At 50.6% G+C, this 17,075-nt stretch overlaps 2 protein-coding genes across 2 annotated transcripts; one reads left to right on the forward strand and one right to left on the reverse strand.

Annotated features, from left to right (window-relative positions):
• Window positions 1-6,073: 6,073 nt before the first annotated feature.
• Window positions 6,074-8,237, reverse strand: MIND_00763700 (HATPase-c domain-containing protein; the record flags this gene model as incomplete). The annotated part of the gene is made up of 9 exons (XM_037364332.1): window positions 6,074-6,185; window positions 6,239-6,400; window positions 6,458-6,886; window positions 6,960-7,051; window positions 7,092-7,335; window positions 7,381-7,419; window positions 7,493-7,665; window positions 7,718-7,957; window positions 7,992-8,237. 9 exons carry the CDS (start codon window positions 8,235-8,237, stop codon window positions 6,074-6,076), a joined length of 1,737 nt encoding a protein of 578 aa, XP_037219976.1.
• Window positions 8,238-11,194: 2,957 nt separating this feature from the next.
• MIND_00763800 (uncharacterized protein) lies at window positions 11,195-15,477 on the forward strand (the record flags this gene model as incomplete). Its single annotated transcript, XM_037364333.1, has 12 exons — window positions 11,195-11,407; window positions 11,454-12,623; window positions 12,673-12,899; window positions 12,945-13,179; window positions 13,236-13,288; window positions 13,450-13,555; window positions 13,602-13,879; window positions 13,939-14,080; window positions 14,128-14,514; window positions 14,560-14,595; window positions 14,641-15,224; window positions 15,267-15,477. The coding sequence occupies 12 exons, from the start codon at window positions 11,195-11,197 to the stop codon at window positions 15,475-15,477; spliced, it is 3,642 nt and encodes a 1,213-aa protein (XP_037219977.1).
• Window positions 15,478-17,075: the final 1,598 nt, after the last annotated feature.

The raw sequence follows: 17,075 nt of genomic DNA on the forward strand, positions 1-17,075 counted from the left end.
CGAGAGCCCGTGAACGTACATGGCTTTGGCGCCAACTTGTCTACGCAGGCATTAGGGAAAGGAAAGGTATTCTTGCAAGCAACTCACTCGACAGATGTCAATTTCGCGCTCACAAACGCCCTCCATATCCCGACAGCCCGTTGCAACCTCATCTCCGGCACCCAACTGGACTTGAAGGGCGTCCAAACGGAAACGGGGGGAGGCCGCATTGACTACTACAACGCCGAAGGGCTTCCGTTTGCGTCAGGAGAGATAGTCGGAGGACTGTACAAAATGGGGGTCAAGATCATCAAAAGCGAAAATCCGGAGGCAAATTCGACCCAAAATCTCACCAACTCGACAAGTATTTCCGCGGAAGCTGATTTTAGTGCAGATCTCATCAACACAACGACACCAAACACCGTGGCGGTCCTTGGTCCCGATGCTGACGAGGCATCGAAGCAGGAGGTTTTTGGCACCGTCTAATGGGGCACCTAGACGTTAAAGGCCTCCAGAGCGCCACCCGCGGTCTGCCTGAGACCGTGGACTCTGTCAAACTCAAGAACTGCAGAGTATGTGCCCTAGCCAACATTAAACGACTGAAATTCCCCTCTAAAGCTTCAAATCGCGCTGAGCGCCCACTATATCGCATCCATTCCGACATATGTGGCCCTTTCCCCGTCGGGTACGGGGGCTTCAAGTACTTCATTACATTCTCCGACGACTTCCGACGCTATGCATCAGTCTACTTTCTCAAGACAAAGGACGAAGCCCTCAAATGTTTTCACGACTTCCGCACTGGAGCAGAGAAACTTCTAAACGCGAAAATCGTGTACCTGCGAGTTGACAACGCACCCGAGCTCGTTCAGGGCAAGTTCAGCGATTACTGCAGCGAGAATGGAATCGCCTACGAAAAGACTGTCCCCGACGCCTCACAGCAGAACGGTGTTGCAGAACGCCTCAACCAAACCATCGAAAGCATGACGCGGGCCATGCTAATTGACGCATCCTTAACAACTTGGTTCTGGCCTCTCGCCGTGCAAGCCTGCGTCCATATCAAAACCCGAGTCCCTCATTCCGCCAACGCCGATGGATCTACTCCCTTCGAAAGCTGGTTCAAACACCAACCAGACCTCACGCACTTGCGACCTTTCGGTGCTCTGGTAACAGCTAGGAAACCGAACTCGACGGACCAGATGAAATTCGCGGCGAGAGGAGAGGAAGGCAAATTTGTCGGATACGCGCGAGACTCAAAGGGTTACCTCATCTGGTTCCCAGCCACGAGAATCATCAGACCGAGACGAGACATCGAATTCCACGGCTTTCCCGAAATAACACCTTCACCCACTCACTCCGAAAATCTCTGGGAGGACGTGCCTTCCGAAATAGAAGAACATTTCAAAGACAAGGACACGATTGCACCAATACGGCCTTCCACAACGACCAACGCGGCATCTAATTCTGCACCGCTTGCCTCTGAGCAAACCTCTGCCATCGAGCAAACCACTGCCACCGAGCATAACCCAGCCTCTGAGCTAAACAAGTGTGTATTGTCGTTAACGACTACACAACTTACTTACCTGTTAACCAGGCATCCTTCCGAGACGGAAGTGACACAAAACGAACCAGATCGCAGTGCGACTCCAGAGTGTGTTTTATCACTCATGGAGATCTATTCGCTGACGAACGATAGACCCGTGCAACGTCTTCTAGACGAAGTAATGGAGGATATATTATCTAAGCCGAGAGCTACTCCGTGCGTTGACACACTGGGATTCCTGTGGAATACCCTAATCATCTACCAGATTATTCGACGAAGACATCCCCATGCCGAACGCGGACGAAATTGATGACACACCACTGGCGCAACGGAAAACTCCACGCGTTCGACGTATTCCAGCCCGCCATATTATCAACCACGCGACATTGGACGAAGGGGGGAAGGACTTTGTCATATCCGAAGACTACCTTCTCTCCGTCCTCCTGTCGGGCGACGAGCTCGAGATCGAATGCGAACTCGAAGAACTAGTCGACATTGCTCAAGCTCTAGAGCAAGCGGAGTCTGTGTACTCAACGCTCACCGAACCCATTGACGACCCCGATGCAAAAGATCCCAACTCGATTCCAGAAGCTAAGGCCTCAATTTACTGGCCACAATGGCTTATCGCCATCTTCGAAGAACTCGAATCGCTAAGAGCTAAAGGTGTCTATGTTGAGGTCGAAGAAATACCGCCAGGTCGAAAGGCTGTAGCCTGCAAATGGGTGCTTCACATCAAACGGGATAGAGATGGACGAATTTCGAGATTCAAAGCTCGTCTTGTCGCGAAAGGGTTTACCCAAATACCTGGGCAAGACTACACCTACACATTCGCTCCAGTCGCACGATGGGAGTCTATCCGCTTCGTACTCACCCTTGCTGCCGCACACGACATGATCTTACGACAAGTCGATGTGAAAACCGCATTCCTCAATGGACCGCTCGATGAAGAGATATATATGCGAAAACCCGAGATCGCAGGCTCTGGTTATTGGCGATTATTGAAGGGACTTTACGGTCTCAAGCAAGCTGGACGCCAATGGTATCTCGAACTGAACGCGAGACTCGAGACCATAGGTTTCAAACGGGTCGAGTCGGACTGGAGTGTTTATATCCGAAAGAAGGACAACGACTACACAATCATCACCACGAGCGTTGACGATATGCTCATTGCCTCGTCGAGCCAGGTCGAATCGGACGCGGTTGTCTCATCACTGTCTGCGCAATTCGAAATCACTGACAATGGCGAACCCAAGCTCCATCTGGGGTGCTCAGTCGAACGTGATCGCGCAAACCGAACTATTCGCCTCCATCAAAAGTCATTCACGGAATCCATCCTTCGCGACTTCGGCTTCGACAAGAGTAATACGGTGCAAAACCCCGATGGATCCAAGCACGCGACTGGCCCCTGCAACTGACGAAGAGGTAGAGAAAGCAAAGGACTACCCATATGCGGCAGTTGTTGGCAGATGCATGTACCTTTCGACTTGCACGCGGCCCGACATATCCTACACAGTGCGGGAACTCGCCCGGTTCATGGCCAGACACGGACCAACACACGTCACAGCAGCGAAACATCTCCTGCGGTATCTTCGCGGGACTTCAAATCACGGGATCCTACTCGGGGGCAAAGACGAACTGGAACCAACTCTAACCGCCTTGAGCGACTCGGACTGGGGCATGGGGAATGACAGGAAGTCTATATCTGGCTTTGTGATACTTATCGGCGACTCTCCGGTATCCTGGAGCTCCAAACAACAAGCGGTGGTGGCTCTATCTTCTTGCGAGGCCGAGTACCTTGCCACGACTCACTGCGCGAGAGATATCCTATGGTTTCGGAATATACTGCACGAACTGGGATTCCCTCAACGACAACCAACCTCTCTATTCTGCGACAATCAAGGGACAGTAGCTTGTACCCACGACCCACACGCTCACTCGAAGATGAAACACATCGCAATTCGAGAACACTTCATCCGCGATTGCGTTCTGAGGCGACTGATCAATGTGATGCATGTGGCGGGCAACGACAACATCGCCGATCTCTTCACAAAACCACTGCATCGTGTAATGCACGCACGCTGGGTAAAGCTACTACGACTGGACGCGCGTCAAGGGGGGGTGTCAGACAGTGACGCTGCCATCATCTAATCTTTTATCTTATCTCCCAATCTACAGTCGATCACAGTATACGAAACCTGGACGACGGGAGAGGCTCCTAACCCTTCTCTCGTCGTACCAGGTATGACCCCTCTTACTTATCTCACATACATGTTTCCTAACCCTTCTCTCGTCGTACCAGTCGTACCAGTACCTCAATACACATATCTTTGATAGTACGTACTGGCGAAGTCCCTTGCGACCAACATATACATGTCGGATGGTTGGTTTATGCCGCAGTGGTGGAGCAGTGGAACATAACGTGCCAATTTGGGATGGATTTGATGCAAAGCCTTCGAAAGAGCCGACTTTCCCGATGACGGTTGTATTTCTTTGCGTGGCTTTTGTGAAAGACGAGGCAAGAATTGCCTGCGCAAGGGCCAGACATTCTACACTGGTCATGAACGTGACTGTGCCGACAAATTCTCCCGCCAGTTTTTCCAGCCCTGCTTGGAACGGAAGGCGCAACAAACGCTCCACGTAAATGCGAGTCTCCATCAAATCCCGACCCCTCAGAGAAACAAGATCAACCACTTGATGAATTTCACAGTTATTGAGAAGATCGAGGTACGAGGAGAGATCGGGTTGGATATTGGTCAGGAATGCTGACAATGTTGGAGGACCTGACTCGGAGTCGCTGAGGGGTGCTAGACTAGTTGTAGCAGTATTGGTCGGCACCGTGACAGTGTCGTGGGCCGGCGCAGAGTCATGGGTTTGCGAAGGGCGGGGGCCATGTGGCGCAGGGTTGTTGGTCAGCGCAGCGTTGTTGACAGGCATCACGTTTTTTAGCAGGCATCGAGCTTTTGGCAGGCGTCGGGCTATGGGCTGTTGCATGGTCGCGGGTCAGCACACCCAGATCATAGGTTGGTGCATCCTGAGCTTTGTTGGTTGGCGCAGGGCCACTGCTTAGTGCAGGACTAGAAGAAGTTGGCGCATAGGTCGGTGTAGGAATGTCGTTGAGGATGTGGCTGAATTGAGTGGTTGTTGCAACATGCGGCATAATAGCGGACTCCGAAGTTGGACGAAGATGGTTGTCGTTGTTGTAGTGTGTGGGAGCTAGCTGCCCCGTTGAAGAGGTGATCGCCGTCCGAGTTGCGACTGTATCCGAGGCTCTATCCACCCCCACGTCAATGAGAACCACGTCAACAGCCTCCTCCTTCTTGCAGCAGCGCGTTTCCTCGCACTTCGGCTGCCCATTTGTCGATTGCGAGTTGTTCTCTTGGTTGGCAGGAAGCGCGATCTGCACCGTTGTGCCAGGGTCGCGCTGGACTTCATTGTTGCTGTCAATTTGCTCATTCGATTCATCTTCACTCTCGATTTTGTCTTCATTCTCGTTTGATCCCTTGCTCTCGCTCTCGCTCTCGCTCTCACGCTCAGTTTCGACCTCATTCGATGCTTCGCCTCTCTACACGAAGTCAGATAGGTCAAGATGAACAAATAGAACATACCGATTCGGCTTGATTCATATACTGCTCAGTGATATCCAGAGCAGCTTGAGAGTCCCAGTCTGCTAACCAAGCGGCGTCTGCTGCGACAGTGTCGATTGTGGAATTTTTGTTCTGGCGACATCGAAAGATGGTGGCCGTTTTGGAAGAGTCGTAGCCAAGGTACTGCGCGATAGAAAGTAGGGTGCGGCCATGTTGCTGGAGATAGCGGCTGATGGCTCGGTCTCTTCGATTGAGGCCAGCTAATTCGAAATCATCTTCATGAACTCGGGCTTTTTTGCGTCTCTTGCTATAGAAAAGTTGGTAAGGGAAACAAATGGTAAAAGATGGTCACTGACCAAGGGCGAGTGGACTTGACTGCAGGTCTCCGAGCCAAGTTTTTTCGGCCGTTTCGGTGGCATTGAGTCCGAGGTTTCCTTCGAGTTGTTGTTGATGGTGCGGGGCTGGCGGCACCAGAGTGTAATCGCCCCAAGGCTCAGTGAAAGATTCAAGAGGCCCAGAAGGTTTTCGAGTGGGGGATGGAAGGAAGAAGGTTGCGCAGCAAAACTTCAATTGTATTGCTTCACTGCCGCACGTGAAGCTGAAGGTTAATTGAGCCTGAGTCAATGCCTTGGCACAGCTTACAAGTTCAAGTTGAGTGGAGAGCAGTGAGTCTGAACCGGCGCAAAATTCATCTGGTTGGGGGAGGGAGAAGTTGGTGAACGTGGAAGCGCGGGAGGAGGACTGTCTCCTGGGAAGTCACGCCGCCGCTGCTTCGTGACGCTGACGACTATCGCTTCGGAGACTCTAATGAGCAGTCATCACTACTTGGTACAATTCCGAGACGCATTTCGGCGCGCCAGTGCGCGGTTCGTTGATACATTTCAGTTTGTGTGCAGAGGAATCAAAAACAAATGCAGCAGATGTAGTAGTAGTAGACGTAAGCTAAGCAAAGCACCCCCAAAGACCCTGTTTAGTCGATCTCCTCCACAGCAGACGTGGTTTCCGTGGCGGCAGCCGTTGGTTGGGCGGTCGAGGTTTCTGTTGTCTCTTCCTCCTCTTCCTCATCAACATCGAGACCAAGTCTGTTTGTAGCATGTTAGACCAGTAAAAATGAAAAAAAAATAGGAAAACTAACGCAATCATTCGGTGGATACGCTTAGCGAAAGATGTCGGTTCATCGAGAGCAAAGCCAGAAGTGAGCAGCGCTGTCTCGAAGAGCAGATAGGTCAAGTCGCGAACAGACTTGTCGCCCTTGTCCTCCGCAACCTTACGCTTGAGCTCCTTGACGATGGGGTTGCTCGGGTTCAGTTCGAGGTCTTTTTCGAGGCCATATACGACGACATGGATGAGTCACGGAAGTGCCTGCGCCTTCATGATACGCTCCATGTTGGATGACCAACCGAATTGGCCAGTGACAAGAACGCAAGGAGAGTCGGTGATGCGGTTGGAGATGACGACCTTCTCGACCTTGTCGCCAAGAGCATCCTTGACAGTGGTGCAAAGGTCGCTGAAGGCAGCAACCTCAGCCTCACGTGCCGCCTTCTCCTCTTCCGTCTCCTCAAGCTCCAGACCCTCTTTCGACACACAGATGAGCTTCAAGTTCTTGCCATCGAACTCCTTCAGTTGTGTGATGGCGTACTCGTCAATGGGGTCAACGAGCAGCAGAACTTCGAAGCCCTTCTTCTTGAGGACCTCAAGGAATGGTGAGTCAGGGTGGCCGCCAAAGATTCGCCGGTGAGGTAGTAGATGGATTTTTGGATTTCGGGCATGCGGGTAATATAGTCTGCAAAGATTATTAGATGAGTTCATAAGCAAGAAAGGAAAATATACCTTTGAGCGAGGTCTGCTCCTCAGACGACTTGGTCGAGAAGAAACGCAGGAACTCGGCGAGTTTGCTTCGGTTTTGGGCATCTTCGTGGATACCAAGCTTGAGGTTCTTGCCGAAAGCCTCGTAGAATTTGGTGAAGTGTTGTCCTTGTCCTCCGCACAATTTCAGCCAGAACCTCCATGCACTTCTTCACAATGTTCTTGCGAATGACCTTGAGGATCTTGTTCTGCTGCAACGTCTCACGGGAGATGTTGAGGGGCAGATCCTCTGAGTCGACGATACCCTTGACGAAGTTGAGGTATTCGGGAATAAGCTCCTCGCAGTCGTCCATGATGAAGACACGGCGGACGTAGAGCTTGATGTTGTTGCGCTTCTTCTTGGACTCGAAGAGATCGAAGGGTGCCCTGAACATGGTCAACAGGGAAGCAACAGATTGAATAACGACTTACCGCTTGGGAATGAAGAGAATGGCCTTGAATTGAGTTGACCTTCAACGAGAAGTGCTTGACAGCAAGATGATCCTCCCAATCGTTGGTTAAGCTCTTGTAGAACGACCCGTACTCTTCAGTCGTGATTTCTGACGGGTTGCGAGTCCAGATGGGCTTGGTTTTGTTGAGCTCCTCGGTAGTGATCTTTTGCTCCTTAACCTTCTTCTTCTTATTGTCTTTCGGCGCATCATCTTCATCCTCGACCGCCTCGATCGGCATCAGCCTCCTCCTCCTCGTCATCCTCAACTTCCTATAGATCCGTTAGAACAGATGTAGGAGAGGGAAAAAGACTACTAACCTTCTCGACCTCCTTCGTGACAGCGAGTTTGATTGAGTAAAAAATGAACTCGGACTTTTTCGCGACAATCTCCTTGATCTTCTTCTCCTCGAGGTACTCGAGTTGGTCCTCCTTCGGGTACAAACGGATTTCAGAACCACGTCCGATTGGGGGGTTGACGGTGTCGAGGGTAATAGTGAAGGTCCCACCAGCGGTAGACTCCCAAATGTATGGCTCGTCATCGTTGTGTTTGGAAACAACCTGAACAGACGAGGTAGGCAGAGTAGAAACCGACACCGAATTGACCAATCATGGAGATGTCGGCGCCAGAAGAGAGGGCCTCAATAAAGCCTTTTGTGCCAGACTTCAAGTTGGCGATGGTACCTAGATCATTGACCAGGTCAGCCTTGGTCTGGCCAATACCCGTGTCGTGAATGATCAGCAGCTCTTCTCTTTGTTGGGGATGAAGATGGAGAGATCCATCTCGGTGTCGAGAAACGGAAGGGTCGGTGAGAGAGGCGTAGCAAATTTTATCGGGCATCCGAGGCGTTGAAAGTAGATTCACGAAGGAAAATCTCGTTGTCCGTGGTGGCGAAACTGTGCTGGCGAAAGGCCGAGTGCGGTACAGGCGACGCGGTGGTCCAAAGCTTAGTTGAGTCGATAGTGTCTAGATAGTCACGTCAGAATCCCACCACGTTTTCCTTTGTGGATGCACGTACCGATAATGAGGTTGCAACTGGCTGATTTCAGCTTGGAATCCAAAGCTTTCGGTGGAGGTGGTGCTGGAGCAAGGACGGCACTAATCACGCATCGACTTTGGACGGCTCTCGCACGATGCAGTGAAATGAGATGAGTGAGGGAGAGAAGAAAGTAGGGTGGCGGATTATTGCTCGAGTATGGAGATCAGGGAGCTTTCGATGACTGAGTTGTATCCTTGAACTGGTTGTGGCAGTTACCACGCGCTGCGACAGCCAAGACCATACGAGGGAAATTTTTGCGCTCTAGCACAGTGAGATGCAGCGTCATTGAGTAAGAATGTCGACAACAAAAGCAGCCTGAGCGGGGCTATAAGCCATTTTCTGAAGACGTAAAATGGGGTTTATGCTCACTAACATAGTTGTCGCAGACTTTGAGAGTCTTATCCAGCCGCATCACCAGCCTGACCTTGTGGGTCTCCTTGTGCTCGAGGAGACGGACATCTCTAGTGCCATGCTCTTTCCATTCGTAGCCTACATCACTGTCGAATCGAAACAATTTGGCGCGCCTACAAAAGTCAGAGGGGCCAAGATCGCGTGAAAGTAGACCGACATCTTGAAAAGCACACCCTCATCCTCTTCGTGGGTTTTGCTATCGCCGACTTATTCTGTGAGTTTGATCACAGGCTCGAATTGTGGGTCATGTTCCTCCTCCTGCCAAGACAAACAACGCCAGATAAGCGGTGGCCAATCGAATGGCGTACCCGGGGAGCGACTCGGAGTGCGTCTAAAGACGTGCTGCGTTGCGGCAAAGAGCTGTCGACCATGAACCACGATGAGGATATATCTGCCGGAATGAACGAAATGGCATTCAGTCCGGCCTCGTCCCTCCATCGCCACCCGTAGCTGTAAGATTTAGCCTAGCCTCCAAGGTGCACCTAGGATATCCATTGTCTAGCCCACTAGCTGCACACAGCCTGGGTGTACCTCGCTATCTAGGCTAATCCAATGCAGGGAGTCTCTTAATCAATAGCATCAATGACGAAACAAATTGTTATCTAATACATATTATTTATCATTTAGGTATATATAATACTTTAAACTCCTTTTCTTCAGGCCGATGACCCGGTATGTAGTTGGGATAGCCTGTATCAATAACAATCCTAATTTGGACAAAAATGATGTATCCTGATATAGCCATCAAAAGTACTGATGGCAATCAAAAATGGTTCCACATTAAAAACATTATTTAAAAGGGTGTGTTACCATCAGTCACAAGATACCAGATAAAGCATAATAATATATTTTCTCTAAAAATAATGCTTTGGCCCAGGGAGGAGCGCTAGGCTAAATAACTAGGTATATGCAGCCTCCTGGCTATAGCTAGGGGGCTAGGCAATGGATTTCCTAAGTACACCTACTGGTTTTAGCCTAAATACTACCACTACGGCTCCCATCGCACACTCTTCTTCTTCTTCTCCTTGTCAGCGAACGGTAGAGCTGAGCACTTGATTGCAGCGACTTGTGCAATACTCGACATGTCCTTCGAAGAGCCTGCAGATGTATCGGAAACAGGGGGTGTTGACGGTCGAGGGGCGAGAGCCGTAAGACGATGAACGTCTAAAGCTAACCACAGCAGTTGTCGTCGATTGAGTTCAAACTTGAAGGCTCGTCAATTGACTCACTTGGACTCGGATAGACGTAACAGTCTGAGTGTCTTCAAGTTCTGCCAGTGCAAAATTCAACCATGTCGATCGCAGAGTCATTCGCCCATTCCCCGGGGAGGTCGAACCAGACGCGGCTTGCTGTTGGAGGAGTCAGAGTGGAAGGAAGAGGAAGATTTGTTTGATTGGCACATCCGAGTCACAACTTGAAAAACATTTGTCCGAGTCGATAATAGCGGTACAGCTTGAGTACAGCTAACTAGCTAAGTGAATGAATGTAGTGAAAAAGTCCAAAAGGATGGTGTTCTTAGTCGAGTTGGCGGCCAAGGCTCTCCCCAACATACATCTGCATCAGTTCCTCAGGGTTGACGCTCTCCGAGTCCATCTCGCCACCTCCCAGCATGTCCGCGTCTTGTTGAGCCAACAGACGATTGAGACGCAGCACCTCCGCCTTCCGAGATTGTATCTCGTCATTGGACCGCGCTATTTCTTCATCTAACTGGCGGGTGAGGCGGCGTATTTTGTCCTCCAGCTCGTTGATATACGCTCGAGTACGCCCCAACTCGTTGTGAAGGTCGAAGATGTTGATGAATTGGCCGTTGGCGATGTCGGTCAGGCGACAATGATCCTCGTGCAGATCGATGGAGTAGGTGAGGAGCTCATTGTAGACGAGTTGGAGGAAGTGGAAGTCGGATGAGAGCAGCATATGTTGTTCGTGGAGGGCATGGTAGTCGCCGAGAAGTCTTTGGTGGACATGCACAAGAGTCACTGGCAAGTTGCTACTGTGGTATTAGCATAGTAATGAGGCATCGACGACGGTCACGCACCGTGGCTGGCCCAGGGCCGCTGGCGGCGGGCCATTGGAAGAGTGGTGACCGGCAGGCGTATAGGACATTAGGGGATTATAGATGGTGGCAATAGTTTTCGTTGTCGCTCTTATAGTAAAGTCTTGCAGCGGTGTTTGGGGGTGAATAACATTGAGTTCGACACGGAAGGCAATAACGACCTTCTTCTACTGATGGATTACATTAACTAATTATAGTTCGCTGCAGACGGTACCGAAGGCCGATCCGAAAATTCAGGTCACGCGGCGCCGGCCGGGCGACGGCTTTGTCAGCTCAGGCTTTCAAGTTCAAACCATGCCCAAACAACGATACGCATGCGAACTCTGTCAGCGTCCGCTCCGAAACCTCGGTGAAGCCAAAACCAACCATGACAGAGCGTGTTCTGGGTTCAAAAGGCTGCATTTGATGCACGTTTCTCGGGTCCAAGAAGATTTTGCTGCAAGAGCAAAAACACATCATGATGTCTCAGCCTCCCCTCCTCCCGCGCCTCCTGGGCCAGCTCAAGTTGTAGGTGTCTCTCGCGGAGTCTTTGTCCCTCTCACACATGCAATAGATTCCCATCGATGACGCTCCTCCCGTAAAACGCAAGAGTGGCTTACCTGCGCGACGGACGCGTGTTCCCGCGAAATTCAACGATGCAGCGCCTCCGCCAGCTCCGAGGTTACGACGTTTGCGTTCAGCTCTCACAAATCCCGGCGTTGGGCCGGTTTCTCTCCCTCCGTCTCAATCTCAACCAGAAATCGATGCAGCACCACCAGCAGCACCGTCTCAACAGTGGCTACAGACGGAGCCAAACGAGTTTGGACTCTATAAAGTATATCCCCGCCGACCCACGCATGATCCTGACGCTTTCGTTCAACCCAAGGATTTGTATCGGGTCGCCCAGCACGACGAACGATCTTCCGAAAGCATACCACTCCCAACGGAGCCTTGGTTTTATCCTTTTCCCAACCCGTCTGTCGCCCACCTTATCAAATATCATGTCGAAGAGGAAAACCCCCAATCTATTGCGGGTTTTGACCGCTTTATTCAAAGCATCCTCCTTCCAAACGCAGAAGCTCAATCCGATGGGGTCTCATTAAGCGAGCTCCCTACACCGTTTTCAACCCAGAAGTTTCTGGATAAGCTCGATAAGCACGGCGTCGAACCACTGGGCATCAACGACAAATGGAGTCGCGGAGCAGTTATGCTCAAACTACCATGCGTCGGCGTCCACCAGGCAGAAAGTAACGCGCCAGTCTTCATCGTCGACAATATCTATTATCGCCCACTTCTGGATCCTATCCAAGAAGTACTTCAAGGCCCTCTCTTCCAGCAGTTGCACACGACACCTTTCTCCCTGAGAGCAGCCCCGGGCCCGCAGAATGGAACGATGCCTGAAACGATGCCCAACTTTGTCACAGAGGAGCTGCCTACTATCGTCGATGAACATGGACTGCCCCCCCTTCCTAAAAACCACGAGGAGGTTTTCGGCGAAATCTATACGTCGGCCGCAATGCTCGAGGCATATCATGCAATCCCTCAACCTCCACCGCCGCAAACTGCTGATGATCCTGTTGAGAGCATCGTTCTGGCTCTCATGGAATGGTCAGACGCAACTCATTTGGCTCAATTTGGCACGGCCTCGCTGTGGCCTGCTTACACTTTCTTCGGTAATCATCCTAAAGACTTTCGTGGCAAGCCGACATCCAAAGCGGGCTTTCATCAAGCGTACTTCGCATCAGTAAGATGCTCTGACTTCTCCTTTATACAGCCTTATCCACGATTCGTAGCTTCCTGACTCTGTCCGTGATTCTTACAGACAGCAATATGGATGTGACATGCCTGATGAGGTATACACCCACCTCAAGCGGGAGCTGATCCATGAAATCTGGAACCTCCTCCTCTCCGACAACTTCATGGACGCGTACGACAATGGTATCAAAATCAAGTGTTGGGATGGTATCATTCGACTTGTTTTCCCTCGCTTTTTCATCTATGGCGCCGACTACCCTGAGAAGTAAAATTTTCCCTGTTCAAATATCTCTCACTTACCAGAAAACAGGGTTCTTCTTGCGACTATTAGGAGTCTTGGTGGAAAGCCTTGCCCTCGCTGTTTCGTAGAAAAGAAGAAAATATCCGAAACTGGAACAGTCAATGACATGAAGCGCAGGAAGCATGTCCGTATCGATAATCATCCGAGACGTGCCACCATCGAGGACGCAAGAAAAGCTATGTTCAGCAACGGCAACTCTCTTATTGGCTCCAGCCTCAATGCTATCTTGAAGAAAGACTCTTGGGTCCCTACGTGTTCGTTTCTCCATGCACCCCCAATGCATCTCTCATTTCTTACTAGAACGCTTTCTCGAAACTAGACACGCCGAAAACTCCCTTCAACCTCTTCAGCATGTTCGTTCCAGACCTTTTACATGAAATTGAACTAGGTGTTGCTAAAAGTATTATTGTGCATTTTATTCGCATGCTCCACTCTTTTTAAAAAGACAGACGAATTTGATCAGCGGTTTGTTTCAATTCAAATCTATCGGCTCCATCTTTCTCATGTTGAATAGGTTTCGCCAAATTCCTACCTTCGGTCGTGCTACCATTCGCTCGTTCAGCCATAATGTGTCAGAACTCAAATACGCTGCCGCCCGTGACTACGAAGACATCCTTCAAGTCAGTTGTTGGAATCACTTCTGCTATGCAGTATTGACTGTTTCAGTGTATTCTGCCGGTTCTTGAAGGACTTTTCCCGTCGCATCAAAGCCTGGTCGATCAGTTGTGCTTCGAGCTTGCACTCTGGCATGGTTACGCCAAGCTCTGCATGCACACGACCTCGTCAATCGAATCTTTTCGCGCTGCTACTACGACTCTCTGTTCGACTATTCGACGCTTTGCTCGGGAAACAGCCGACATCAAAACTTTTGAGCTACCCCGAGAAGAACGCCGGAGAACAAAAAAGAAAGCCCCATCCACCAGCCCAACACATGTGGTTGACGGGTCAGCCGCTGGGGTGTCGACGCAGTCATCAACAGTGCCTTCATCAACCCGTCCTCCAGCAACCAAGAGAGGCCCGGGAAGCAGAGAACTAAAAAGCTCGAAAAGCCCTTCAATCTGATTACCTATAAACTACACGCCCTTCCCGACTATCCTGATGCCATTCTGCGCTTCGGAACCACCGACTCTACCTCGACACAGAACGTGAATAGTTGCCACATTCTCATGGGAAGATTTGACAGTTTACCTAGGGTGAGCTGGCTCATCGGCTGGTGAAGCATTTCTACAAGCGCACCAACAAACGCAACCATGTCGGTCAAATTGCTGCTCATGAACGACGGAGGAGACTGATGCGAACGATGTGGGAGAACAGAAAACGCTTCAAATCAGCAGGAAGCAAACCAGTCGCGCCAGCGGCAACAACCGTCAAACACATTTTGCGGGCACGTTCCAAGCGTCAACGAAGGCTCCAAGTGGCATTGCATCCAGAGGCTAACCCCCGGTATTCTGCTTACATTCCCCCAGAGCAGCATCATTACATCTCCAATTCAACGCGAACGTTTTGGCACCTAGCAGACATTATGGGTGATTCCACCGAGAGCGAAGATGAAGGCGATGGCCCGCCCATCAATCGCATGGTCTGTTAAACCACGCGAACTCTTTTGGATACTGACTGTCTACAGGAAATTGATCCCCCAGAACAGGACCCTGTTCTCAAGGTCTGCCATCTTTCTCATTCTCGTCCTCCCTCTAATGAATGGTAGGATTTTGTCCGCCATCTCAAGTCGCATCTCCGCCAGCGCCTTCTGAACCTTGAGGACAATGACATCGACACACAATTCAACGACGAGGAACTTATCAGCGTTGTAATCCAAGGGGACCTCATCTACACCCACGCAACTATGCGTGTCAACTACACCACGTACGATGTTCAACGTGATCAAGATGTTCTCAATCCCCGGACACGCAAATTTCTTATCGTTCACGCACAAGACCCCGAGGACCATCACCGATACTGGTATGGCGAGTTACTGGGCATATTCCATTGTTATGCCGTTCTGGCCGACCAGCCACGAAAGGCTGAACGTATGGAATTCCTATGGGTCCGATGGTTGCAAAGAGACATTAGCTATCCATGTGGCTTCCGGGAAAAACGTTTGCCACGTCTCTCCTACATGCCTTTCCAAAGTCCTGATGCTTTCGGCTTTCTCGATCCGATGTCGTTCGAGGTGCTCATCTCATACCCGCGTTTCACCATGGACGGACACGCGACTATCTTCCAAAATCTGCGATTCTCCGAAGGACAGAGCATGACGAAGATTGGAAATACTATTATGCTAATATGTGAGTTCGTTCTGCGACTATGATCAGCTCACTTATTTCTTTCTAGGGTCGTTGATCGAGATATGCTCATGCGATACCATACCAACGCCATCGGCCATCGGAAGGTTGCTGCTAGGTTCCGAGACGAAAGTGACGATCTCGAAGCGACCGCTGCAGCTGAGGATGTCGAGATGGAGGACATCAATGAAGAAAGGCAACTTGAAGCGCCCTCAATGGAGGATGATGATACGGGAGGGAGAGGAGGGTGCCGATCTTGAGTACGTGGATGGGCAAAGCGGTTCAGACTCCGAGTCGGATTCAACTCAAGGTAGTGATGATGACGCTTCTTTACATGGCAATGAAGCTATACGCGTTAGCCTTGGCTTTGACAATAGTAGTTGACTTCGTTGTTGTTGTTCAAGTTTTTTGAAGTTCTCCGTTCGTGCTAATAACTTACTTGAACTGTGTATGCCTCCCTGGATGCGATGTCGTCAATAATATGCCGGTCAATTCCAAGTGCTTTAGAATGTTAATACATCGATCTGTTGGCGAATTTACGGTTGGTCTGGCATTATTGATGGCTACATTGAGGGTTGATGGAACCGCTCATCCTTCAATAGAGCCGATTCCTTTTAAATGCCTTACTCTGGAGCCGAAATCCTCCAGAATCCCTTCCGCACCCAACCGTGACTACCATGAATTACTACGATCGAAGCTCTGACAACGTGTCTGAGTATGCGGCTTTCCGTTACCGTCCTTCTCCCAACAAGACCCCTGCCAGTGCAGCCACTGGCAAGTCAACGACACCAGGTTCCGAGTCTTCGAACGACGGTCAAAGCCAGGGTCAGAGCCTCTTCACTCCCAACGACACTGGTGTTGTCACGGCTCAGACGAACGTCAACGGCAGCGCCTATCCCCTCGTTGCTTCCTCGTCTGTATGTTCATCCCTGTTCTCCGCCCACTATTCTTCTACTGACACAAGCCGCAGCATAGCCGCCAGTGGTGGAAGAAGCTCTACAACTCAGGAGTCAGCCGAGGGAAAAGGTAATATCATTCAGCTCGTTTCTACGCAATGACTGACAATGTTCCAGTCAAGGGCTACGAGAAGTTGGAGAAGGTTCACAAAGCTATCTTAGCCGATCACACTGCCCTACTCACCTCTCACGCCGCCCTCTCGAAAACTCTCAGTCAAACCGAAAACTCCCTTCGTGACGCACGACAAGCGGCCGAACACGAGACTAAAGACATTCGCATTCGTCTTACAAAGAAGATCGAAGCAGAGAAGCTGAAGGTTGTGGTGTTGGAGACAGAGTTGGATCAGGAGAAGCGACGGACAAAACTCCTGGAAATCGATGCTGCCGCTCGTCAAAAGCACATCCACTACCTCGACAACGATATTCTCACAAAACGCAAGAAGATTACGTCGCTCAGGGCCACTATCACCGAAGTTATCCGTAGCCGCGAGTCCACGCTCAACCAAGTTGTCCAGCTCGAAACCCAAGTGGGCGTTCTGACCCGCCAGCACGCCACAGACCGTCAACTACTTCTCGCAGCGGAAGGTGCCCTCACCACTGCGCGATCCCAAGCTCGTGGCCTCCTGGTCTCTTTGCGGGTTGCCGTTCGTGCTCTCGACAGAGCTATCGGAGCGGTTCAAGTTGACGACGTTTCGATGGAGATTGTAGAGGTATCCTCGGACCATTCCGACTCGGAGGAACAACGCGAACGCAGTCTCGAGGCATAACTACTAGTAGACAGAGAACCATTGTAGTAAACACGCCTCGAAGTCTATTCTCCGCCAAAACTAATAGTTGTTGCTTGAGTTAACCTTCAAGTTGTCCTATTCGAACTGGAAGTAGAATTTGGCTTCTGCATTCAC

The sequence above is a fragment of the Mycena indigotica genome (genome assembly GCF_014461135.1).
Source record: "Mycena indigotica strain 171206Taipei chromosome Unknown Mind.scaff0006, whole genome shotgun sequence".
In the NCBI taxonomy this organism is placed as follows: domain Eukaryota; kingdom Fungi; phylum Basidiomycota; class Agaricomycetes; order Agaricales; family Mycenaceae; genus Mycena; species Mycena indigotica.